Genomic DNA, 25,243 nt, shown 5'->3' on the forward strand with positions numbered 1-25,243 from the left:
GCTCTCCACAAAACTCTTATTCAAAATGTCTAACTTAGGGCTCAGGAGTTTTCCCATTTATGATGGGGTGGGATGGGGTGGTGTTTACTGGGTGCCTCCAATCAGTGTTCTCACATTACAATGTGAATCTACACATTTCTCCACACATTACAATGTGAATCCACACTTTGTCTTGGGGGCTGAAGAGGAATTTACAAAGTAGGACTCTAATGAAAGAAAAGGAAAGGACAGAGTTTGTCATCTGGTGATTTTTGACTTCTTTCTAAAAAGTCCTACCAACTCTTAGGATCTGAATCAAGTCCATTTCAAGGTCAGTTAGTCAGCAGCTAAGATGTTTACATTAGGCGTTGAAAGTTGAATGGTGCTAGTGTAACTAGAGGTGTGTGTGTGTGTGTGTGTGTGCGTGTGTGTGGGCGTGTGCATGTGCGCGCACGTGAGCACATGCATTTGCATGCAGTGGTTAAGGGCAGATCTCTCGAGCAGAGACTCTAGGTTTAAGCCACAGCTTCATATATGTATATTTTAAACAAGTTATTTAATCCCTTAGTGTTTCAGTTTCTTCTTCTATAAAATGGTGATAAAAATAGTGCCAACTGTATAGGGTCAATGTAAGCAATGAATCATTTAATACACACAAAGCAGTTAGAAGTGTGCCTGGTGTATGGGAAGTATTCGATATATGGCACTGGAGGGTCTTAGACCATTCTGCTAAGGGGAATCTTAAAAGAAACTTGACACAAAGGTGGACCCACACAGAGTCCTTATGTATTTATGCCACAAGCCTGTTTGGGATATCTCTTATAGATAGCCTGTTGCACTGTCTGTGTGCAACACGATGCTGGGCACTGGAGGTGATAGAGATAAAACAGGCTTTAAGAGTTGGTTCTTCCCTTCAAAGTTGCTGATTTTCTAGTGTGGAGAGACACAGGCTATAATAAAAACTGTGGTAGGAAATAGGTGGAGAGATGGGGAGAAATGTTGCAGGGCTCAGTCTGGGCTAAGTTTGATCAGCTTCCGGCAGCCTTTAATCCTGTCTCAGCAGGGTGGCACATGCTAGACTAGCCTTTTGGACTTGGGGACAGAAGCATTGGTGACATAAGAACACCGATGCTGCATTTCCTGACACAAATTTCCTCTCCATGGCTATGCTTCAAAAATTGTGTTGTGATTTTCTTTAATCGAGAGTAGCTCTCTGGTAGAGATAAATGTGAGGAAACAGAGGTCTCTGGAGGTGCTGTCCTCTCCTGGTTGGCCCCTGAACTACACGGTTTGAGGAACCCTTTTAAACCGTTTCAGCTTTGGCAAGGCAAAGCAGAAATCTTCCAAAGCTGTTCACTCACTCACGCCTTCCTTACCAGATGTTCATGTTTAGGATGGCGGAGAGGGGGTAACAACTTTATCTGTCTCCAAGCAAGGATTATGGCAGTAAGGACTGATAGATCGCACACTACAAGGACCTAAGGTTGGATTCTAAAGTTGTTTATAGTTCCTCCTGCCTGAGTCCCGGGGCAAATTTTGAGGATAATTGAACCGTTACGGTTAACAGGTAATAGATGAGGTCAGCTTCTCCTTCCCTCTTATAATTAGAACTGGTGCAGTTCCTCCATGTTTTCATGGAGCTGCCTTCTGCCACACTCCACCTGTTATAGAGACACTGATCCTTCGAGGATGACTGCTATTCTTTTGGCTCTGAGATCTTAACAGACAAACAATCTAAATTACAAATCAGAACAGAATAGCAAAGGATGGAAACAGCATAGGCAGCCATGAAGACTCTTTGACATTGGAGCCCTTGTTGAGAGGATAGAGAACTCTCTAGGTCAACATAGACCTAACTGCCATGCATCCGTGGGGATTAGAACTCACTGGTTTCCCAGTGGGCTGCCTGAACTCAACTATGTTGGTGATGACAGTGAAAAATGAAAACAGAATAATCGTTGTTTGTCTTGACCCAGATAAGCCTGTGTGCAGGCTTCGGGCCTGCATTTATCATTATATGTAGCCATCTGTGACTCACTTACCCTCTTTAACCAACATATTAGCAAGCTGAACTTCTGCTGACACCTTTAGCTTTGTAATTTCCTTATTTAACTGTTTTTCTTAGGGACCCTCAGAAACTTAATATAAAAATAGAATCCACAGCCTTGATAATTCAATGGGAAAGAAATGAGCTAATCGAGTAATTGTGATGTTCCTGATAGTCCCTAAATTAGGGCAGCAACCATTAGAAAGTAAGTGCACCATTGGACTGGAAACAGAAATCTCAACACTTTCTAGATGTCGATGGACATTAGTTAGTTGATAAGGTTTGCAAGTCACGTTTTATGAATACTTTTATAAAATAATATCAAGGTCTAATTTTTTGGAAAGACATGTAATAATGTCACTAGAACATGAGATCTCTGAAATGACATTGTCTTTTTTCCTGGAATTACAGATATAGACAGATATAAAGGCAGTGACTCCTCAGGATGAGGGCTGCCAGCCTGTTAACAGACTTTGCCATTGCCCTCCTCTTGGGAAGACATTGTTTTTCTGGGCATCAGGAACCCTTAGAGGGGCTGGTTTTGTCACATGGCAGATGCGACTTCTCGGTAATCCCCAGTGATATCTCTGCCAAAGTTGAAAAGATTTCTTTCTAAATGGTGAAAGGAAAGGCTAAAAATATCTTCAGTGTTTTATCTGTCTTTTGGCTGCTTCAGAGCAAGTTCGACAGCTCTTTAATGAGGGAATCTTTGCTTGTAATGAGCAGTGCCACCAAGAGTCATCTCATGCCACAGACTCAGTTATCAACATGCCCTCTACTGCAATGAGCTCAGACTTAGAATCTAGAAAGTGCACAGAAGTGACAAGTAACTTAAGGATCAGCTCATGTTTATCTTGAGTTTTTTTTTTTTGTCTTATTGGAACTTCTGGGAGTACCAAATGCCAATAACACAAGTATCTGAACAGAGGTGAGGAAGCCCCCGTTATGGGCCAAACTTTCCTGCAAACGTTTCTTCCAGAGTGTCCCAAAAGACTGCGATAGGTCTGACCCCTACATCCTAGGTGCTATTAGCTTCCTGGAGTACGAGGTCCAAGAAATTCTAGAAATCCCTCTCTGCAACCACACACTTTTAAATGGGATCACATCTGCATATATACCAAGATTCTTCTTAGAACCACCAGAAATCTAAACAGTTTTGTCAGCTGCTAGCCCATCATCTCTTTCTGAATCTTCCCAGGCCACCAGGCAGTCAGAGGCAAGCCAGTTTGCTCCTGCTGGCTAGTCCCGGGTTCCTGGAAGCTGTTACATTTAGCTTTGCAGCAAAAGTGAGGACTGGCAGCACTTTCTCCACAAAGTTGCTGTTATTTTAATTATTGAGCAGCCTAGAATTTGTTCTGGGGCTCAGAGAGAGTGAAGGTAAGTGTCCCTATTCACTGGGGCTCTGAGTGAAAGCAACCTTCAGTACAGACTAGATAATTCCAGCATCAAAACATGTGCCTAAAACCCATGACCAGCTTTAAGCCATCTTTAAGACTGGTTAGTTTTATTCACCCACTGTGCTTTTTCAGCTCATAATGAAGGACAGAAAAAAATTGCCTTTGGTACATATATATTATTTGTGAAATTCTGATCTGAAGGTACCTGGCATGATAGACTGCCATAGAAGCAAAATCTTCAACAGAGGTAAGGTTGAATACTATAGAAGTTCAGTAAGAGGGCTTCCATTTTTAATACTACTCTCCAGAAGAAGGATTTGGGGGCTTGACCCCTCTCTGTGACCCTGCACCTAGTCTGAGGCAGCCAGTTCATTGCCTGTCTGGTTAGGTGGCCTCACGAGCAGCCCCGAAGTCTCAGAGCTGTCATTCTGATATGAGTTACTTCTAAGTGGAGTTGACAAGAGGGTCGGTTCACTGGTGACACTTTTATTAACTGTATTAGCTGATCAAATTGCCTGTGGAACTAATCTCCCTGTAGTCATATTTCTTCTACTGAATGTTGATTACCTAAGCTTAATTCCTTTTTAAATGTATCACTAGGTAAACGCTCCTTTGGAACCTTTAGTGACAATCTTAAACCCATGAAACGTATTTCAAAATTCCTGCATGCTTCGGGCTTATAAGCATTGACTCTTCACTGAAGCGGGAGTGCTGGTGCTTTCTGTGGCTTTGGCCCACATGACCGGGATGTAGGGATGATGGGGTGGGCAGTGACGCAGCTTGGCACCTGCAGGTTCCACTCCTTCCATCACTGGTGGGCACTGGACACTCCCCCACAGGGAAAGAACACACCTTGTGAGCTCTTCTTTCTTTTGGCTTTTTCCTTCTTGCAACCTAATTAGCTGCCATGTGAGCCAGAACCTCATCAAAGGGGCCAGGAAAACTAGGAAGATGTTGCCATGGGTCTGCAGTGCCCCAACATGAGCTGTGTTTGACTCCCAGCCTACTAGTCATTTCTCTTTTCTGAACCTACTTCATGAAGCATACATGTCATAATATAATTGAGGCTATGAAATGAGATATTCCATGAAAAGGGCTTAGAGAAGAAAAGCTACTCAAATGTTGGCTATCACTATTACCATGATTATAATTATTATACTGTGGGCTTGGAGGACATGCTTAGGACATTGCATAATTAGAAGAAGAAAAGTGTCTTTATTCTCAATTCTGTTATTGATCTTTTCAAATTATGCCTCACTTCGGAAAAAAAAGATTTGAAAAAGCAGGTCTTACTATTTTTCCTTTTATGTGGTTTCCTACTTTCACTGGGTATCTCAGGAATATTTTCTTTAAATATGGGAAAAGATCAGCTGCTGATTTGAACAAAATGGACTTCAGATCATGCTAAGAAGAGAGAAGAAATAACCGCAAACGACATGCACCTTAAGCAGTCTGTACCTTGCTGCACGGAGCAATCCAATAGGCTATGGCGAGAAAAGGGAGGCCTATGGAGACTCCAAAGACAGCCAGGAATTTCACAGCGATAGACTGTTGACGTAAGCCTGAGAGATTTTCATACCACATGGTAAGCAATTGCTGCTGACAGTTAGGATGAGCAACGAACTGTAAAAACAAAACAAAAACAAAAACGAAACGCAAACAGGAAAATGGCATTGATAGCACTTGAACAGTATACAACCTAGGAGTAGCTGGGGGCGGAAATGTCCACCCGGGGGGTGGCTGAGGTACCTGCAGTGGGTGGGGGTGAGGGATAGGAAGGAGGCCTTATGATGTGGGGATACTGGGGAGCTTTGTGCTGTGGCCAGAGTCTTTGCAAGACTGGCGGAATTCACACTTTGCAAATTGGGCCTAGAAAAGTCTCAGGCACAGAAAATGAAAGTCAGCTTTTGGGTACATGCTTGTCTTCAATTCAAGGTGTTCAACTGATCGAGGGAGACTTATCTCTGGGTAGAATTCACTTGGGAAGGAACACAGAGGAATGGATGGAGCGCGAATGGGGTTTTGGAGTCAGACATGGGTGTGAATTTTATTCTACCCCCTACTAGTTGGGTGACCTCAGGACAGCTATTTAACGTCTCTGAGCTTTAATATTCTTATCTGTAAAACAACTTATCACATTGTCTTGGAGGATTAAATGATATTATAAAAAGAAAAAACATCCTCTCTTTTCCTATGAAATCTAAGGAAAAATGCTTGCAGTGTCTCCAGAGGATGTGTTAAAACTCCAATGTTTTCTCACTGGATCCCAGGGGTGTTGGGCTTGAATCCAGTTTATTTTTATTTTTTAGTGGCATGATGGAGCACCGCCACACTGGATCGTCACGCAGTAGCTTCCTTCTGGGGCATCACGCATCCTTCTTACCACCGCTTCTCTCTCTTGGAACTGTCCTGCCGTAATGCCTGGGTCACAAGACAGACCTCTTGTGGCCGTTTTCTATTGTGTGGCCATGGCCTGCCCTCACCCCTGGATACAGCTTATTGGACTAGGAGTGGAACCCTGACCTAAACTGGGCCCATCGCGTTTTCTCTCCTGGGTGTTTGGGACTACGTTGAGAAGGGAACTCTATTTATTTTGTAGGGAATTAACATGCAACCTTGGACGATCTGGGCAGCTATCCTCCACTTTGTGGACTAAGTAGCAAAACAAGTCTGTTGAAAACAGAAAGGGAATGATGTGCAGAAAGGAGCTGGGGCCCAGCTCCACTCTGCCTGTGTGGTCCATGAGATACTTTTATGTTCCTAGACAAAATCTCTTGTTTTCTGCTTGATCCAGCGCACTGGCTATAGTCATTGCAACCAGAACATCCCTTTTCTGCAAATAGTAGTTGCTGCTCGGCCATTTGTTGAATTGACTCAGGGTCAACTGGAAACTAGTAATAGGCAATATTTAAGCAAATTTATGGGATTAAAATTTGGATTTGAAAAAAGCATATACTTGTTAGCTTATTATTTCCCCATGACAGGAGGAACCCATTGTTTGCTTTTGACTGGTCTGCCCTTTGGCCCCACTCAGGACACCCAGGTGCTGCCAGAGTATGGCTGGGCACCATGGACTGGAGATGATGGACTGGGCATTTTTCAGAGGGATGACTTAACCGAGTACTTGAACCATCATGTGCTGATTTCATGCCATTTGCCTCACTGAGTATTAAGGGGACATATACAACGATTCCTGGGAAATGTGAAACATTCCCTTTTCATTACAAGAACAATACAAATAGAGCATTTAAAAACTCACAATGTAAATGACGACATGTTGTTTCCCGTTTCTGTGAACTCACAGTAGCAGCCAAATGATCTTCGAGGACACTGTCAAAGGCTTATTAGACCTTACAGCCCCTGACAACACCATTACTTGAATGTAGGATGCAAATGAAGCTTTTTTGGTAGCATTACTGGCTTTTCTTTGTGGCATTACTGCTATTTTTTCTCTCCAAGAATAGAAATGGATTATCCTTAACCCAGGGAGAAACCCCCAGGCTGTAGGTCATAAGACGTTGTGGGCCCTTTCTGGCTCACAACGCAGAGGAGCAAGCAACGGGAAGTTGTGCAGACATTTCCATAATTCTCAGGGTCTGGTCATGGCACAGTCTGAGGGAGTGGTAGGTGAGCGTGAGGTGCAGTCATTTTTGTTTTGCAATTGCCAGCCTTCTGTGGCTACTGAAATGGCCCTGCTTTGCAGAAAGAAACTCACAGACTGATTAGAAGGTGACATATGCTGTGAAATAGAAGATGAGTACTTGACTCACTCGATGGCTCCAGGCACTACAGCTGTCTGGGAAGGACATCTGTTGCAATTCCCGTCTTCTTCCCGTCCCCTCCCCCACCTTCTTTTTGAGATGGAGTCTCACTCTGTAGCCCAGGCTAGAGTGCAGTGGCGCGATCTCGGCTCACTGAGACCTCCGCCTCCTGGGTTCAAGCAATTCTCTGCCTCAGCCTCCTGAGTAGCTGGGATTACAGATGTCCACCACCACACCCAGCTAATTTTTGTATTTTTAATTGAGATGGGGTTTCACATTCTTGGCCAGGTTTGTCTTGAACTCCTGACCTCGTGATTCACCTGCCTTGGCCTCCTAAAGTGTTGGGATTACAGGCGTGAGCTGCTGTGCCTGGCCCAATTCCCATCATCTGCTCCTTGTCTCTATCTGAGAGAGCCTGTCCCATGCTTCTGCTGCTGCCTCTTGACAGACAAGTTAGCACCATAGATTGGGCAGAGGGCCAGAAGGGCAGAAGCTCTGAGAAAGAACACAGTGGGAACCATTCCCTAGTCTCTCTTGCTTGCCTCAGAGAAGACAGTGGTCCCAGCTAAAGCAGAGGGGTCTCTTGGGGCTCTGTCTTCTTCTGATTAGACCTTTGCTAATTTCCACAGCTGCATTTATTGTTCTATAATAAAGCAACCTAGCTTCAGACATGCTATTTATTTGTAGATAGAGTTTATGATGTAATAAGATAACAGCAGTGGGAAGCTGAAGCCCAAATTGGTGTTTACCTTTCTCTGGGTACCTTTCTGTACTTGTGGCAACCCTTCGAAGACAGTTCAATGTGTATCATAAGATTTTTTCCCCGTGTGATTTTGAAGCATGAAAAAATATCATCCCTGACCCAAGGAAGATGAGAGTAGCAAATGAAACACACCAACAGGACACAGAGAAAACTCTACCCAAAAGAGCACACAGCTAAAGAACAAAGGCAGAAAAAACTCGGGTGTGACCAGGATTTTCAAAAGCAGGATCAGAGAGGAACTGATGGAAGAAAAGCTTATAGCTAGAATAGAATAGGAACTCAGAAAATTGGTGTTGTCTTGGGCTTATTTTCCTTGACATCTTGCTCACCAAAGGATAGAATGATCAAAGGATGGATGTCACCAAGAGCTACGCCCAGGCCATTCCTGCCTAGAGCATGACACACTTTTGGGAAAATTCTTTGAGGAAAGAACTGATGTGACCACCTAGATTTTCCCAACGACGTGATTCACATTCTTTATAGTAAGTAGTTTGTAATGGCTGGAGCCGAGAATCTGTGAAGGGGTTTACACAGGGCTGAGCAGGCTCTTAAGAGAAAATAAATCAAACTACACCTGTAACTGAGATGGACTGTCCTAGGAGCTGGGTGAGGGAGGGACTGGAGAGGAGTTGGCCTGCAGGGAGAGATAGGAGGGGACACTGAGGCATAATTTTCTGTAATGGAAAGGCTGACCCTGCTTACTCAGGTGACAGTCTCTCTTTCTTTTCTCTCATGTAATTCTTAGTCACTCCCTTTAATTATAGTTATATTTCTGCATGATCCCCTGCTGGAGAGAAAACTCCTCCTGGAGAGCTCCTGTGGTCTTTAGCATGGTTTTTATGAATGGGCAATGGCATGGCCATTTGTTGGAGCAAATGGCATGGCCAGAGTTCTCTGCTTTCAGATTGCAAACCTGGTGCCATCCACAGGACCAAAGTGGCCTTCCTTCCTCATTGCCCCTGTGAGGTAGCAGACTCTCAGCATGTCTGCATGTCACCACATCTGGAAGAGGCATGCTGGTACCAGAGGCTGAAAGTTGGCTTGCTAAGAGACAGCAATGAACAGATACACACATGTCTGCTGAATTTATTTTCACTGTAGAAGTGCCAGGAGATTAAAAACAACAACAACAACAACAACAACAACAACAACAATTTCCTTAAGTCCCAAAGGCAGTTGAGCTAGGAGTTTAAGGGCTGAACCAGGAAAAAATTCATACCACCATTTGGAGGGGTGCCCCAAGACATGCGCCAACAGGGGAACAGGGATTCGAATTAAGCTCAAGGAGATTTGGGGGTTACAACTTGGGGTTATTTCATATATCCTGCCAAGGCATGACACCCCCACTCAAATTTTTGCAAGGAAGGAAGGAAGGAAAGAAGGAGGGAAGGAAAGAAGGAGGGAAGGAAAGAAGGAAGGAAGACAGGCCACTTGGTCCTGTGGATGGCACCAGGTTTGCAATCTGAAAGCAGAGAATTCTGGCCACGCCATTTACTCAAACAGTGCCCATTCATGAACACCATGCTAAAGACCACAGGAGTCCTCAAGGAGGGCTGTAACTCCACAAAGGCCAGGGAATTCACCATTCAATTTTGCCTCAAAATTTCCCATTTTTTTGACCACTGAGCATCTGTCACATAGCTCTTCATTGCTGGGATTCCATCTGGATGCCTCTATAGGCATCTGACACTCAATTCTAGTCTCCCCTCCCTCCTCTTCCACTTGTGCACCCGATCCCAGCTAACTCTGCGATGCTTCTTGGTTATTTCCATGGTTGGGGGTTCTGCCAAGCAGTTGCTGACTGAGCCTTTCTGGAAGTCTACTGGGCAGCAAGAGATGGGCCTCTCTGCAGGCTCTTCATTCCCAAGGATATTCAATATCAACTATTACGTTAGGTCTGTTGATCCAATATTCTCGAAGATAGCTCTCTATTCCTGAATCCCGGGGACAGCAGGACACAAAAAACTCTCTGCCGCCTCTCTTTAAGCAAACCTCCAATTTTCTAGACCAAGAGGGATTATTTACACAAATGACCTGAATTGTTGGGTTGCTCTGAGGACTGTGCCTGTGACTCAGCAGCATCTCTCTGACCAGAGAATGGGTTTTTTTGATGAAGAAAGTCCTTTATGAACCGGCCTATGTCTCACTCTCAGGGTGCAGGCACCAAAACAAAGGGTGCTTGATTCTTCCAGAGCTGGAGCTGAGCCATTCCCTGAGAGCAGGTGCGAAGGCGGGAGCTGAGGAGGGGCTTTCTGGAGACGGCAGCATTTTCCAGCACTCACCAGAAGTCCTCTCAGAGCAGAGAGCCCAGAGAGTGCTGATGTGACTCGGTTTCCAGTCTGGCTACGTTGTCATGGCCAAAGTTTCATGGAAGGCTCAGAGTTAGCTTCTAGCTGGCTCCAAATGACTACCTCTATCCTTTCATAGTGTCACCAAGAGGCCACCCTCCATACCTGGCAGCAACTCTCTCCATCCCACCCGAGGCTATGCCCTAACCTGAAATCAAAGAAGTAGAAGCTATTTCCAGCAAATCTTGGAGTATTTTCAACTCCTCCCCTTCCTGAGCCTTGCCATCTAGCCACGCTGCTCTACATACTCTTCCCAAACATGGGATATATAGTCACCCCGTCTATGTTCAAAGAAGGTCCATCCTGCTCCTCTCTGGTTTAAGGCCTCAGCAGCCTTCAACACCCAACTTTCTGACCACCTCCAAGTCCTACCAAGTCCCTCAGCCCCCAAAGACATCTCGGACACTTATTGGTTTTATTCTGTAGCCCACTCACTTGGCAATCACGGTTCATAGGTCAAGTTTTGGCTAGAAGTACTCTTGTGACTACATCTGATCTTTTCTGTTATTTTAATCTTCTTGAAGGAACCAACTGTCTAGGTGTCTCCAAGGGTGTGCACCTTATGTTTTCCATGTAGTAGGTGCTCAGTAAACTTCTGTTGTGTGATTAATAAACTGAGGGTTTTGAATGCCCTAAGATTTTCTACATGATTTTCTTATCATCCCATGATAATTTCTAAATGCAACAAATCTTGTTACTTGGGACCTGATGAATGCTTATCTTTACCAAAAGGCAGGTGGGAAGAGGGGCTAAAAGCTAAACCAGGTACTTGTCTTCTTGTGTAGGAAAATATTTGAAATATGAGTCCAAATAAGGTTTGAGGATTATCTCTTGGATTAGATGAGGATTATTTAATTTCTATGTATGCCATGTACTACTGTAAACTGACATCAATTCAAAAAATATTTATATAATAATAAGAAGCCACTAGTATTTGTTGAGCACCTATTGTGTGTCAGGCCCTGTGCTTACCAGTCATTATATGATTTAACCCTTACATCAGTTCTTGAAGGTGGGTATATCTCTGTTTTAAATATGGAGGCATTAGATGCAGAGAGATTAAGTAACTTGTCTACCATCAGTCACAAAAGTGATTATGACGACAGGCCCTGGACTGAAACCCAGGGAGTCTAATATCAAAGATAATGTTTTGAACTATATTTACCCATATTTCCTCAAGGTAGATTTAAAATCAGACCGAAACACCAAAGCACAAGGGATTATGGTGATTTTTCCAACCCTACAAAGGCCAGGGGACTCACTACTCAAGATGCTGTTAGAACTCATCTCTCTCTGCCCTTCTGCCTGTTGGTTAGTCAAGTCTCAGTAGAGATAAAAATCAGAAATACACAAAGAAAAGGGCTTGAAGCCACTTTTCTTGATAACTTCATCCTGCTAAAGATGACATCCTGCACTCGGTCTTCTACATATAGAGAAGATAGAAGCAGCTGATTCCATGATGGCTCAAGTGCCTCATCACTTCCTTGCCAGGACCCAGGTTAATGTGAAGGCCACCCACGCTCAGACTTATGGCCTTGAAAAGTGCAGACTCTTTTGCTGAATCACTTTGCCGAAGGACCTAATTAGGATTTCAATTACGTCCTTTGCTAAAGGGCCTAATTAGGATTTCAAATCCCATGCCAGAATCCCACCTGATGCTGACGTCTTACCAGGAAGAACAGCAGTTCTAGGCAGTTCCCTGAGCCTGAGTTCTGACTGGATAATATTCCCAAGTTGGTTCCACAACTCTGCAGACCTTGCTGGTGGCTGTGCTGTGCCTTGGTTGCAAAGATTCATGGCGTTGGACCCTGGGGTCAGCCTGCCCAGGTGTCAATATGAGCTCCACCACTGATTGGTGAGGAACTGAGTAGCTTAATTCCTTAAGTCTCAATTTCTCTACTTGTGGAATGACCATAATGATGACTAACTCAAGGGAGGCTTCAAGGTTTAGAAAATCCAATTCCAGTTTTTGGTTTATGGTTGCCAGTTTTAAACCTCAGCAAAATTCTGGTTGCCAACATACCCCTTTTTGATTGGTACAATATTTCCCAAATAAAAGGCAGAAGTACAAATCACTTATGCATTAACATTTTTAAACAACCAAAGATGTGCTCGCTTACAGAGTATTCATCCACTCTTCATGGCTCTAAAGTAGAGAAACTTGATTATCATTAAAAACAGTTTTTCTTGCATGAATAATTTTTTTTTGTTTTGTTTTTAGACGGAGTCTTGCTCTGTTGCCCAGGCTGGAGTGCAGTGACACAATCTCAGCTCATTGCAACCTCTTTCTCCTGGGTTCAAGCAATTCTCCTGCCTCAGCCTCCTGAGTAGCTGGGACAACAGGTGCACACCATCAGGCCCAGCTAATTTTTTGTACTTTAGTAGAGACGGGGCTTTACCGCATTGGCCAGGCTGGTCTCAAACTTTTGACTTCAAGATCTACCCCCTTCAGCCTCCCAAAGTGCTGCAACTACAGGCATGAGCCACCACTCCCGACTGCATGAATAATTCTTACTCTAGCTCAGAAACTTTATCAACAAGGAGAACATACACCCAAAGGCATTAATATTGATACAGGAATCTGCATGGGAATCTGTACCTATATTTAACTAAATAAGAAAAAAGACAGAGTGGGAATGCTTTCTTTAAATGTAAACCACAGTGTCTGACCAGTACAAAGATTGTAGTCCTAGGTTGATGGCACTGGGATAGGGTGTGATGGTCATACATTTTTCAAAGAGATTCCCTCATATTTTCAAATAAAATATCAGGCCAGTTGCAGGCAGATGAAGGTTCAGAGGGAACTATTTGGAGCTTACTTAGAACTAGCCCTTTATGATTCTAAATTTTCTAAATTTCTCTTCAGAGAAATGTGAATATAATTCAGTAATGAGTTATTTACTTTTCAGAATCAGAATTTATATTTTATTTTTATGTAATTATTTTAAAATGACACTTTAAAATTCAGTTCATAGCCCGTGCATTTATACTAGAGTGCTGATGTATATATAACATCTATTCTGGCTGCATTTTATTTTTACTTGATGCTTTCACTTGTATCTACAGTTTTATATTCAAAATACACTCAAGATTTAGGGTCACTAATTTTAAATTTTAACCTTTGAATTCTTAAAGTTGTAAATATTCTTATTACCAGTATTTTAATATTATGAGATGTAAATGCTAAAAAGAATGCCATAGTCATTGGTTCAAGGGATAGAAATAATATGTGTGTAACCCAAATGTTGCAGGTCTTGGCAGCTGGTGAGCACAAACCTAGTACCATTTTGACAGTTATCCATTTATCCACCAGCCATATATTAAATGCCTATTGTTACCAGGTACCAAGAACCTTTAGGAGTGGAGGACACAGTGAAAAAGGTGGCCATGGCCCCTGCCCTTGGGAAGCCTGGTAATTTCCTAATCTTGATGGTTGTGAGTCTCTCCAGGCTGGACGACAGGGGATTGTTTTATGATAGCTTCCTATGTATTCCTACTTGATTCAGATGCCCTACTCAAGACACTCTACCTGTCACTCAGTGTCCAAGTGCAGGACATCGGCTTCTCCCTCCTCCCTTCCTGAATGATCCCTGGGCAGGGCCAGGCCAGTTCCTGGGACACAAGCTGTTGTATGACCAGCTTTCTGCCCTCTGTTGTGTCCCCAGGGGCTGACTTTCTCATGCAGTTCTGCTGATGGGACAGCAGGGCCCACATGGTGCTGGGTGCTGGGTTCTTCTGGATCTTGATGCCTCCTTGGAGTGTGGGTGTCTGCTTTCTTTGCAAAGGCAGTCGCTTGCTTTCTGTTACTCCTATCGGACTACTTGCCCTCCATTGCTCCTATCTCCAGATCTCCATCTATTTTCCCCAGAAATGCCTGTCTCTTCTCATGCCCATCTTTTCTAAAAGGGCAGTCCCCCAACAGAGTTGCTGGAAGTGACACCCAGAGTGAAGTAATGCCTTCCATTTTCCCACAGTTTCTCTTTCCCAGCCTCCAGGCCTATATGAGTCCACTTCTGATCATTCTAAGACGAGGATTACTTGTCACAGTTCATTTTACCTCCATCTGAGTGTGAGTTAGCCTCCTGCTAAGGCAGGATGAAGAGAGGTGTAAAATCCTGAACCGGTATTCTTATCTTCCCTGCACATTTTGGTTTGTGAGAAGGGAGGTGAACAGGGTCCAAGGACCACCTCATGCTAAGCGCAGAACCCTTGCTCAACCCTCTGCTTAGGTCTTGACCAGATTTCTTACTTCTGGGAATTTTTAACCTTATTTCCTGCCCTTTCATTTCCCAGCACCAACCTGACCAACAAAGACCCTTGTAGACAGAGTTCCAGTTATTTTTCATGTGATTCTGGGCCTTATGCAAACAATAGGGTGTGCCTATCCATGGACATCCACTCTGCTCCAACAAACACTGTAACTCTTCACCTGTAGCGTGCACAGAGCACTTTTAAAGGGCATCTCCTAACTCCATTGATCACCCTGCCCACTCCTACCCTCGAACACTTCTGGCCTCTTGGTGCTGTCTGTGCCTACTCTGCCATCCAAGGCTTCAGCTTGGACAACTCCAATTGCTGTATTCACTTATCTGAGAAATGTGGAAATTTATCATAGCCCCAAACTGGGAAACATTATTTCTGGTAAAGGGCATATTCTGGTCATGCAGGGACCTCTGATTCCCTATTCTCAGATGTCAAATGAGGATGCGAATACTCAGCATCCAAGGCTAAGATACCCTGGGTACTTGTGTCTGTTTTTTGCTCCCTTTGTCATTCAGGGGCCAACCCCCACACCATGATATGTGTGTATGTGCATGTGTGTGTGTGTGTGTATGTGTGTGTGTGTGTACACACACCTATATAAATTTATTAATGGGTTGGATCAATTTTGGTTATACTTTGAATTCTGGTTTTTGTCAATCTTTGGCAAATACAATCTCTCAGAATGTTCATATTCTTCAGAGGTAAAAACTGAGTCCCATTGGATATTGTGAAATATTTAAAGCCACGTCTACCTACATTCAAATCTATCTATGAATCCATTCATTCAAGAAATATTTACTGAGCCAGGCACTAGAGATACAGAAGTTGATAATAATGTCCTGGTTCTCATTATCCTCAGTGTCTGTCAGAGCGACAGTTAAATAGGCAAGTTTAATGTAGCTCCAACAGTGCCCTAGCAGGAGTTGAACAGGGGCGTCATGGAACAGCAGGGAAGCAGCAACTGGTGCAGGCTGGGATGTGGAGGAACAGTGAGGAATGGCTTGTTGGCGGAGGGAGTTTTGTGCTGAGTTGTGAAGGCTATCCCTAGGCCACCAAGAGCATCAGGAAGGGCATGCTGAGGAGAGAAAACTGCAAAACAGTTGGACTCCAGAGTCAGTTCTTGGTTTAAGTCTTGCCTCTGCCTGTGACTGGCTGTGTGAGATTGAGCAAGTTACCTCACCTCTGAGCTGTGTTTATTTCATCTGTAGAGATGGCAATATTGACGAATGAACACTGAATGAATGTATTCAAAGCCCTTGGCATGGTAAAGGGCACAGATTAAGAACTTAATACATTGCTGTTATTGTTACTGTTATTACTGAAGCCTGAGAGCCTGGCATGTTAGGAGAGATGCAGGTGGCTCAGGGTGGCTGGACTATTGAGGAGTAATGGGTCTTGTGAATCAGGCTAAGATTAAGATTAAACATGACTTGGAAAAGTAGGGTGCCTTGGGAGCCAGGTAGAGCTGTAACAGATGTTTAGTTTAGACGTACGGCCCAGATATGCACAGTACAGTGTTTCTGTGCACCTATGCTTGCTCTCCCTCTTGCCCTCACTGTACTACCACATTCCAAGAAGCAGAACAATCTCCTCCATTTAAATTGCAGCATCAGACAGTCTCGAAAGGTTCCACGGGCACTTGATTCATGGAACCTGCCCAGTAGACAATGATTATTTATTGCAGTGTCCAGTATTCTGTTTGCAGCCTCTTTAAATGTTAATGATCACTAATGTAATTAAGATTGAGAAAGTTCCTGGGCCAGTGTGGGTCTAATTTAATTTACAAAGCCATCTGGAGCTATGCAGGATTTTTAAAACTTTTTTTCCAGACCAAATTTGGATGGCGTCTAGACACTATAATGCCAAACCTATAGCAAAGACACCACCGTAGGCTCTAAGGATCCAGAAGAGAAGCCCAGTGGCCTGAGGATGAGTCAGAGGGGACAAAGCTGATGATAGATTTTGTAATCTCCCAGCTGGACAAAAGGCCAGATGAATGGCTGCTAACGATGCTTAGAAAACAATTCACATTTATTCCCACGTCTATAAGGCTTTTGATAGTCTGGTTCTTGCCTCACTGCCCCTCCACAGAATTCCTGAAATGCACCAAGGCCCTCCTTGACAACCCTTCCCAAAGTAGAAGCCTTCCTCGTGGCCCCTACTCAGTTCATCCTGTTCTCTAACCCTGCTTCCTTGTAACACTTGGCAACTACTAGAGTCTATTAAGCATTTATCATCTGTGTCTGTACTAAAACATAAGCTTTATAAGAGCAAGGACTTTCCTTTGCCTCATTGCATCTGTAGTACCTGGAACAGTGTCCAGTACATAGTATGCGTTCAGGAAATACTTACGGAATATATGAATTCATAAATGAATCCTCAGCTCATCTCTTTGACTCCACAGCATACTGTGGAGAAAGTAGGAACTCTCACTCTCTCCTCCTGGGATAAACAGCATTTCCAAAGATGGTGACAACCGTATCTCCCACCTGACATGCTCCGGAATCAGACCTTGACAATCCTCTATCGAGAGGTGGGTGTAAATCCCTGCGCTGGAAGCCAGGTTAACTCTCAGTGACCCACTTTGAAGAGGGTGCTGCAATACTTTCCAACACTGAGCCTTAGACATCTTTGGTATCTACCTTCACTCCTGGGAAAGCTACCTCTTAGAAGGCCGCTGCCATGCTATAGTCCAGCTCCCCGAGGCCCCCATGCTGTGAGGAAGCTGGAAATACCCACGTGCAGGGAGAGAGGTCAAATGAAGGAGCATTGGGGTGCCAGCCATGTGGGTGTAGCCTTCTGACATCTTCCATCCCAGCCAAACCACCAACTGAATACAGCTGAACAAAGGATTTTAGCATAAGAGCATCCCAGCTGAACCCTGACTAATTTCCTGACCTACAGAATTATGAATAAAATGATTGATTCTTTTTCAAAACACCAAGTTTTATACACCAAAAGATAAGGCAAACACCCCTCTTCAGTTTCTAGTTCTCAGCACTCCACACTGTCTCCTTCTCCATGGACCTGTGGGGCGAGAACTCCTTCCTCAGTCTTCATTTCCTCTCTGCCTTGATGTTCATCCTCTACTCCTCTCCCTTCTTGGAGGAAGAAGCGTCTCACAAATAATGGCTACGCTCACCTGCGTTCTTGATCTTCCCTATGGCCTCTTGACCATGTGAAATCTGGCTCTTAAACTCTGTTGAAATTGCTGTCTCAAAATCTTGTTAATTTCCTTCTGGTTGTCAGGCACACAAGTCTGTTCTGTGTCTTCCTTCCCTTTCACAGCACTTGGTCCAGATGCCACCTACCACTCCCTGAGCAATGAATACTCTCCTCCCTGGATCCTGTCTGTGTGTCTGGGTGTACGAATAACCTTTCTGGGAGACGAGCCTGCATTGTTTTCTTGCCTGAAGATTCATCATAGAAGAATGAAGGACATTTTGCCTTCCACCTCCTTAGGAGGTGGCCAGGAGGGCTCTGTGTTCTAGTGGTCCTGGCTGAGGAAGAAGTTAACAGTTTCTTGAGGTTTTAGGAATGGTTCTGAATATCACATGCAGGCTTTTTGGGGGGATTAGGGCTTGGTGAAGGGGAGGGTCTGGAGGAGAGTCCTTGGTGTTGAAGAGATATTTCCTGAGACCAGGAAAGGGGAGTGGGGTTTCAATGTCTTCTGTGGGGTGGTAGACATCAAGTTCCAGTTGAATCCTCTGCCCTGGAGGTAGATGGACCCCCAAATGCAGATCATTTCAGAGTGCTGGGAGTATTGACCAATGACAAGGGTCTTTATGGAAATCCTGAAGAGGGCCCTGGCACTAGCCTGGCTCAGGGATCTTGTTTCACTTGAAGCTCCAGGAGGAAAGGGGTACTTCTCTTTTGTTTTGTTTTTCCTAGCACCTGCTATAACGTCAGGGACACAATCCATGCTCAAAAAACAAAAACAAAAACAATAAAACCAAAAAGCCTCTGTTGAACGAATAAGATGCAGCCACAACTTAGGACAGACTGTGATGAATAGCACTTGTTAGTGGGATCAGGTGTCCGTAGGTGTCCACAGACCAAGAGCCTTCCTTTAGGTACACAGGTGAGTCTTCAGGGCCATGGTTCAACACAGGAAAAGGTGACCCAGAATGACCAAAGCCCCTTCCAATTTGGGCAGGAGACATTGAGCCAGACTTCATATAGTTTAGAAAAAATTTTAAATGCTAAGAGCCAACATTTATTGAATATGATGTGCCAGAAATTGTTCTAAATGATTTTCATGCACTGATCAATTTAATCCTTGCAACAATTCCATCATGAGCACAAGCACTAGATCTTTTTTTTTTCCAAACGAGGAAACTGAGGCATAGGGCTAAGTAACTTGTCTGAGGTCACACAGCCAGGATGTGAACCCAGACACGCCTACTTCAGAGACTGAACTACACCACGCAGCAGTTAAGAGATGAGATACCAGCAAGAGGCACAGAGCAAATCCATACTGGTTATGCCTGTTTCTCCAGTAATTACACACTTAATGCTATAAATATATATATATACACACACATATATAGATTATCCGTAACATTTTAATAACATAAAATATTAATTTTGACAGAACAGGTTAAGGTTAGAAATAGAGATTTCTTTTCCTAATAATAGAGTGTAGCAACATGGAGTGGGCTGAGTCTTGTCCGTCACCCAGATGATACACAGTTGGTCCCCTAACTAGTGCTATGGAGCAGAACAATTCCTGGAAGAATCTGTTCAGTATTTACTATGCACTGGAATTTTATAAGGCAAGTAGTGTTATCTCCACATTAGAGATGAGGGAAAACACAGTTAAACAATTTGCCCCAGCTGATACTTTTTCTTTTTGAGACTGGGTTTCGCTCTTGCTGCCCAGGCTGGAGTGCAGTGGCATGATCTTGGCTCACTGCAATCTCTGCTCCCCAGGTTCAAGTGATTCTCCTGCCTCAGCCTCCCGAGTAGCTGAGATTACAGGCACACACTACCATACCCAGCTAATTTTTTGTATCGTTAGTAGAGACGGGGTTTCACTATGTTGGCCAGGCTGGTCTCGAACTCCTGATCTCAGTTGATCCACCCACCTCGGCCTCCCAAAGTGCTGGAATTACAGGAGTAAAGCCACTGCACCTGGCTCAAGCTGATGATTCTTAACCACTACTCCACAGAGGGTCGTTTGCTCACAGCATGCTGAAAGGTCTGTTTTTTTTTTTTTTTTTAACAGAAACACACAGCCTTTGATTGTCTGGGAGGGAGCCAATTAATTCAGGAAGAAATCTTTAACAACTATGTAAAGGACCTTCAGGATATTTGTGCACCATTTGTAAATATAATAACCAGTTACAATTATTATAGAACATGACATTTATGTGTGTTTCCCCTGCCCTCATAACACAAGGTCAGATTTCTCTGGGCAGTGGTTTATTATCAGCTAAGGATCCGTAACTGATGCTAATGGATTTGGTTGTTGGAACTTTGTAAACCTTCCCTAATGGGTTTAAATTTCACTGATTTCAGCCTGATGGTGACTGCAAGCAGATCTTGCAAATTAGCCCGCACTTTAACATCTCCTTTTCACCTTTTCTAATAAGGACCTCAAATAAAGAGGTCCTAAAATGGGCCCTGAAATGCAGGTCATTTCAGAGTGCTGGGAGGATTGACTGAAGGTCCTTATTAGAATAACAAGTACTATGTTGTTTTTATTAAAAATAATCTGGGGAAAATGTAGAAAGAGGTCTAGCTGTGGATCTGTTGAGAGGTTTAGCTTCTCGGATGTTATCTGTGGACTGGGCAAGAGCACTGTGCTCTGCCGGTTCGATGGTCCCTCCCCATCTTGGGAATTCTTCTGGCTGTCTGCTAGGCAGGGCAAGCTTGGTTTAGCCCCAGTAGTCCCAGCACTGTGTGGTGGCTAAAAGCAGAGTTCAGTACAGAGGCTTTGGAACCAGATGGATGTGAGTTCAAGCTCCTGCTTAGCTTTTTACCAGCTGTGACTTTAGGTGACTTGCTTCCTGTCCCTGGGCATCAGTCAGTGAGAACTCCTCTACTGTTATTTCTTTTTGATTATTTCTCTCAAGATTCCTTTCTCCGTGTCCTCTGCCCCAGGCCCCTCCCCATCCACTGTGGGCCCAGGCCTCCTCCAGGCTGTTAGAGCTCTGTTTGCCTCACCTTACCACCATGTGCTCTAGGCTTCTCAGTGGCCTCCAGTTCCCTTCCTCATCTAAATCAAATCTCTGTTAGGGTAATCTAGGGAATTCTCCTAATTTCTGTAATCTCTGCAGGAATCTGAGTACTTTATCCTTTACCCTGTGGTTGATAGGCCACATTCAGCCATAGAAACATCTAGGCTGAATTTGTCTTCCAAATTACAAAGCTTAATTTTCTACCTCCAAAAGGACAGACATACCTGTTCCTTCTTTGAACTGAGCCATTGCCTGTAGGCCCTCCACTTCCTGCTGGGCTTCTCTAACAGTATTTTAGCTAGTTCCCTTTCCTGTATACGTCACCAAACCTTACTACTAGAACTGTCTTACTGAAGTGAAGCTACCTGCAGTCCTAACATATCATTAACTTGGCCACAAGTGTGTAAAAAGTTCTATGTCACACAAGAATCATACGAGTTGTTATGGAAAGTATTAAGGCTCTAGAATGGAAATGCTAAGAATATTTGTGGTATGGTGTGGTGGACAGCTGAGGGTGGGGCAGGATTCACATAGAAAAATAATCATCTGCCTAATTACCAGAGGAACGCATTTTAAAACATGCAAAGATAGTATTCTTCATCTATTAAATTAGAAGGGAATAATACTAATAATCCTAATAATACCCAGTTCTTGCAACATGTCGATGAAACCAGGTCAGTTGTATACCACTGGTGGCATTGAAAAATAGTATAGTCTTTTGGAAAAATAACTTTGCAGTATGTTTCAAGAACATAGCAAATATTTGTGCTCTTTGACCCAGTAGCCTCGCTCTCAGAAATTCAACTTAAGGAAATAGCAGAAAAGAAGGAAAGAAAACTTTGTGCATACAGATAATAAATAGTAAATAGAAATATATTTTAAAATGAATGCTCAACAGTAGAGAAAATATAGACAATAGTACTTCGATCTCCTGCTAGCATCAACAAAATAATTACAAAAAACATAGATAAATTTTTACATTCTACTGCTAGGGGAATCAAATTACAAAATTATTTACCCTATAGCGGTAAATATGTGAATACATGCCTGCACATGGGAAAAATTGGAAACCTGTAAACAAATGAAAACCATTGACATATGGGGCACATGATTGTACATTGCTGTTTTCCTTTTAAATAGCTTCCTTATTTTTATAATGTTGTTGGTCCAATAAACAAAATCAGTAAAATCAGAAACACAAACTGTAGACAGCCTGGAGGCCTGTTCCATGTGGAATGGAGCCGGGCCCTTTGGTCATCTTCATAGCCCACATGCTGGCTGGCCTCCCCAGCCAGGTGTCCTGCCCCTGCCTGGGGTTCCTGCTGTCCTACCTCAAGTTGCCTCCTCTTCCCAGGCTCCTTTCTTCCATAAATCCACCCCCAGACCACCTACAAGTCCCTAAACATGATCACACCTTGGTGTGCCCCCCACTGCTTCCTCTGTCTGAAATGTCTTTCTTCCCCCTTTGCTTTTGACCACTGATACCCCTTTCATGGCCTAGTTCAGAAGCCATGAACCTCCTTCTATTCCATGGTTTCCCACACCATTTTTGTGTGATTTAGTCTTTCCCTGTTTGATAAAAGGCTGGATTCAGATCTGTGTAATCTGTTAGGATGAAAGTTCCTGACAAACCAGGGCTGGTTCTTATTTATTTTATATTGGCCACAGATGTAGCTGATAATAGGTACCACAGGATGATCCGCTCCTTCTTCAAGCTTGCATCTGCCTAGCAACACCTAGCAGAAATGAGTAAGCATAGCAGTCAGACAATGATGTGTCTGATGGGTTTAGCAGGGGATAATAAGCATGAAAAGATGAATTCATTTGTTATAAGTACACTTACTGCACAAATATACATGTATACCAAGTATGTAATAGTTACAAAAAGATTAATTTGTAATACTCATACTTCTGTAATAAGTATACTTATTACCCAAATACATTATTATAAGTATACTAATCTTTTTCTAAACATTAATTTGTAATTTATTCAGAGGCAATTTGGAAACCAAATTATTACTAATTTTATTAATTAAATTATATTTTGTATGTAAATGACTTTCCCTTGTTGTTATTTTTAAGTAAATTAAGGTCATTATTCACGTTCTGAGTTTCCATGGACTCAGTGACAATAGTCATAGGGCCTCAAGAATGAGACAAATGATGTCTAATCCACTATCTCATCACGGGCTGCTTTCCTATTCATCTCATTTTGATCCTCAGGAGATCTCTGTGAGTTTTCTCCACAGCATTTAGGAATGCATCTCACCTTGAATTTGGGATTTTTTTGTATTTTAGAAAAACAAAAACTGGAAGAAAACTCAGGTGCTACACATTCATGTATTTATTCAATTTTTCACTAATTCAGAAAACATTTTTGAGAATCTTCTACTTGCCTGTGTCTGCTCTAATCTGGGGATACAGTGGTGAGCTGCTGCCACAGAATTAAGGGAAACAGACAACAAACAAACAAATAATATTAACTGCAAAAGAGAGCTCTGGGATAGACAGCGGCTGACGAGGGAGGAAACAACATGGTGACCACATTCAGATCGGGCGGTCAGCAGGTTGCTCTGAGAAGCAGGCTATGGACCTGAGACTCAGACACTGAGGATCCAGCCAGCAAAGATCTGAGGGAAAGTGATCAGTCATTTCCCTGGACAGGAACTAGAATATAGTGCTGAAGGAACAAAGGCAGGCAGTGCAGGTGGAGATCAGTGAGCAGGAGGGAGCTTGGTGTGAGGTGAGCTAAACAGGGAGGCAAGGGCCAGGTCACAGCACCTTGCAGGCCATGGTTAACAGTTGGGCTGTAAGTGTTTTAGGGAGCAAGAAGATGCTAGTGTTCTGCCAAGATCCTTTTTAGAAAGAAGATGCACCCACCCCCAGCTACTGGGGACTCACAGAAACACCCTTCTCCAGAAATTCCCAAAAGCCAATGGAAACCACGTTGCCCAGAAATGCCTAGGAGGTAATGCCCTCCCCTTGGGCAGCCTGCCACTGATGAGTGGCTGGTGTAAATGTACAAAAGGCCAGCTCCCTCGCCTTAACATGGACAACTCTGTGGTGCTACTCACATTTCCAGGCTCCTCACCAGGTCAAGCTGAAGTTAGACTTTTCTGGAACTCTCTCTTAGCTTAGCTTCTTCTCCTACCCCATCCTACTTCTGCTCCTTCAATGCAGATTTCTCCTGCAATCCTGCTTTTGATGAATCACTTGCAAACAAACAAACAAGCAGCAACAAAAACCCTTGTCTCAGGCTCTGCATCTAGCAGTGATGATTATTAGACTATGAGCTCCCTGAGGGCAGAGACTATGCCTGTCTTGTTCATGCTTAGGTGGAAGATTTAACTGGTGGCAGGACATGATAGGATTACTTTTAAAAAATCAGGTTGGGCACGGTGGCTCACACCTGTAATCCCAGCACTTTGGGAGGCCAAGGCAGGTGGATTACCTGAGGTTGGTGGATTCCCTGACCAACATGGTGAAACCCTGTCTCTACTAAAAATACAAAATTATCCAGGCGTGGTGGTACGTGCCTGTAATCTCAGCTACTCAGGAGTCTGAGGCAGGAGAATTGCTCGAACCTGGGAGGCGGAGGTTGCTGTGAGCTGATACAGCACCACTGCACTCCAGCTTGGGCAACAAAAACAAAATTCTGTAACAACAACAAAAAAATTCACTGACTGGTGTGCGTGTGCGTGTGTGCGTGTGTGTGCATGCGCATGTGTGTGCGTGTATGTGTGTGTCTGTGTGTGTGCGTGTGTGTGTGTGTGTAGGAGGAGGAGGGGAAAAGGAGAGGAAAAAGGTAGGTAGACCAGTTAGACGCTATTCTAATCATCCAAGCAAGGTGTGACTGTGGCTTGGATTACACATGTTAAAACATAAATGAAGCAAAAATTTTCATCTACAATTATGTTTAAAAAACTTCCCTTCTATCAAGAAAATTTGCAAGTGACCTTAGGCAGATGAATGTTAACGAAAGAGTAATGCATTGTGGTACCTAGTAAGAGGAATACTTGAAAGATCAAATGCTCATTAAAACTCTAAAGTCATATATGAGCATCTAGTAAAGAAATAATGAGATAGAAATGTGTAGATGGTCTTTAGCTGAATTATCAGAGTTAGTCACAGGTCCTTGGGGAAGACTGTAATTTCTAAGATCTGTTTGACTTTGGGATAAAAGCGACAATTTGAAGATGGCTCTTGTTCTTTCCACTTTGGGCTGGTGAATGCATCTGATTTACATCTAATTCTTGTGGGGCATTGGGGGATTTACGTTCTTCCCTTGAGTACTCCTCAAATTCCTCTCTTCCTGTTAGCCCCAAATCAGGATGTAATAATGCTCAGGCTCTGACTATCTCAGTGAGTGCAGCACAGTGAGAAATAATTATAGTTATACAAGCTAAGTTTATGGCTTGGGAGACGAGGTAACCAAGAAGAAGAAAAATGCTTTAAAGAATTATCCTTTCATGTAACTATTTTTGTATTGAAAGAGCTGAACAA

At 43.4% G+C, this 25,243-nt stretch overlaps 1 protein-coding gene across 5 annotated transcripts in view; it reads right to left on the reverse strand.

Annotated features, from left to right (window-relative positions):
- TRPC7 (transient receptor potential cation channel subfamily C member 7) overlaps window positions 1-25,243 on the reverse strand; it is a 139,146-nt gene that overhangs the window by 56,671 nt on the left and 57,232 nt on the right. The window contains exon 4 of one of the 5 annotated variants that reach the window (XM_002744182.7): window positions 4,882-5,046. The exons of the other annotated variants lie outside the window; for them this stretch is intronic. Coding sequence (XP_002744228.3) covers window positions 4,882-5,046 — 165 coding nt within the window. The remainder of the gene's footprint in view (window positions 1-4,881; window positions 5,047-25,243) is intronic. 5 annotated transcript variants of the gene reach the window in all.

This window comes from Callithrix jacchus, chromosome 2 (assembly GCF_049354715.1).
Source record: "Callithrix jacchus isolate 240 chromosome 2, calJac240_pri, whole genome shotgun sequence".
NCBI lineage: Eukaryota > Metazoa > Chordata > Mammalia > Primates > Cebidae > Callithrix > Callithrix jacchus.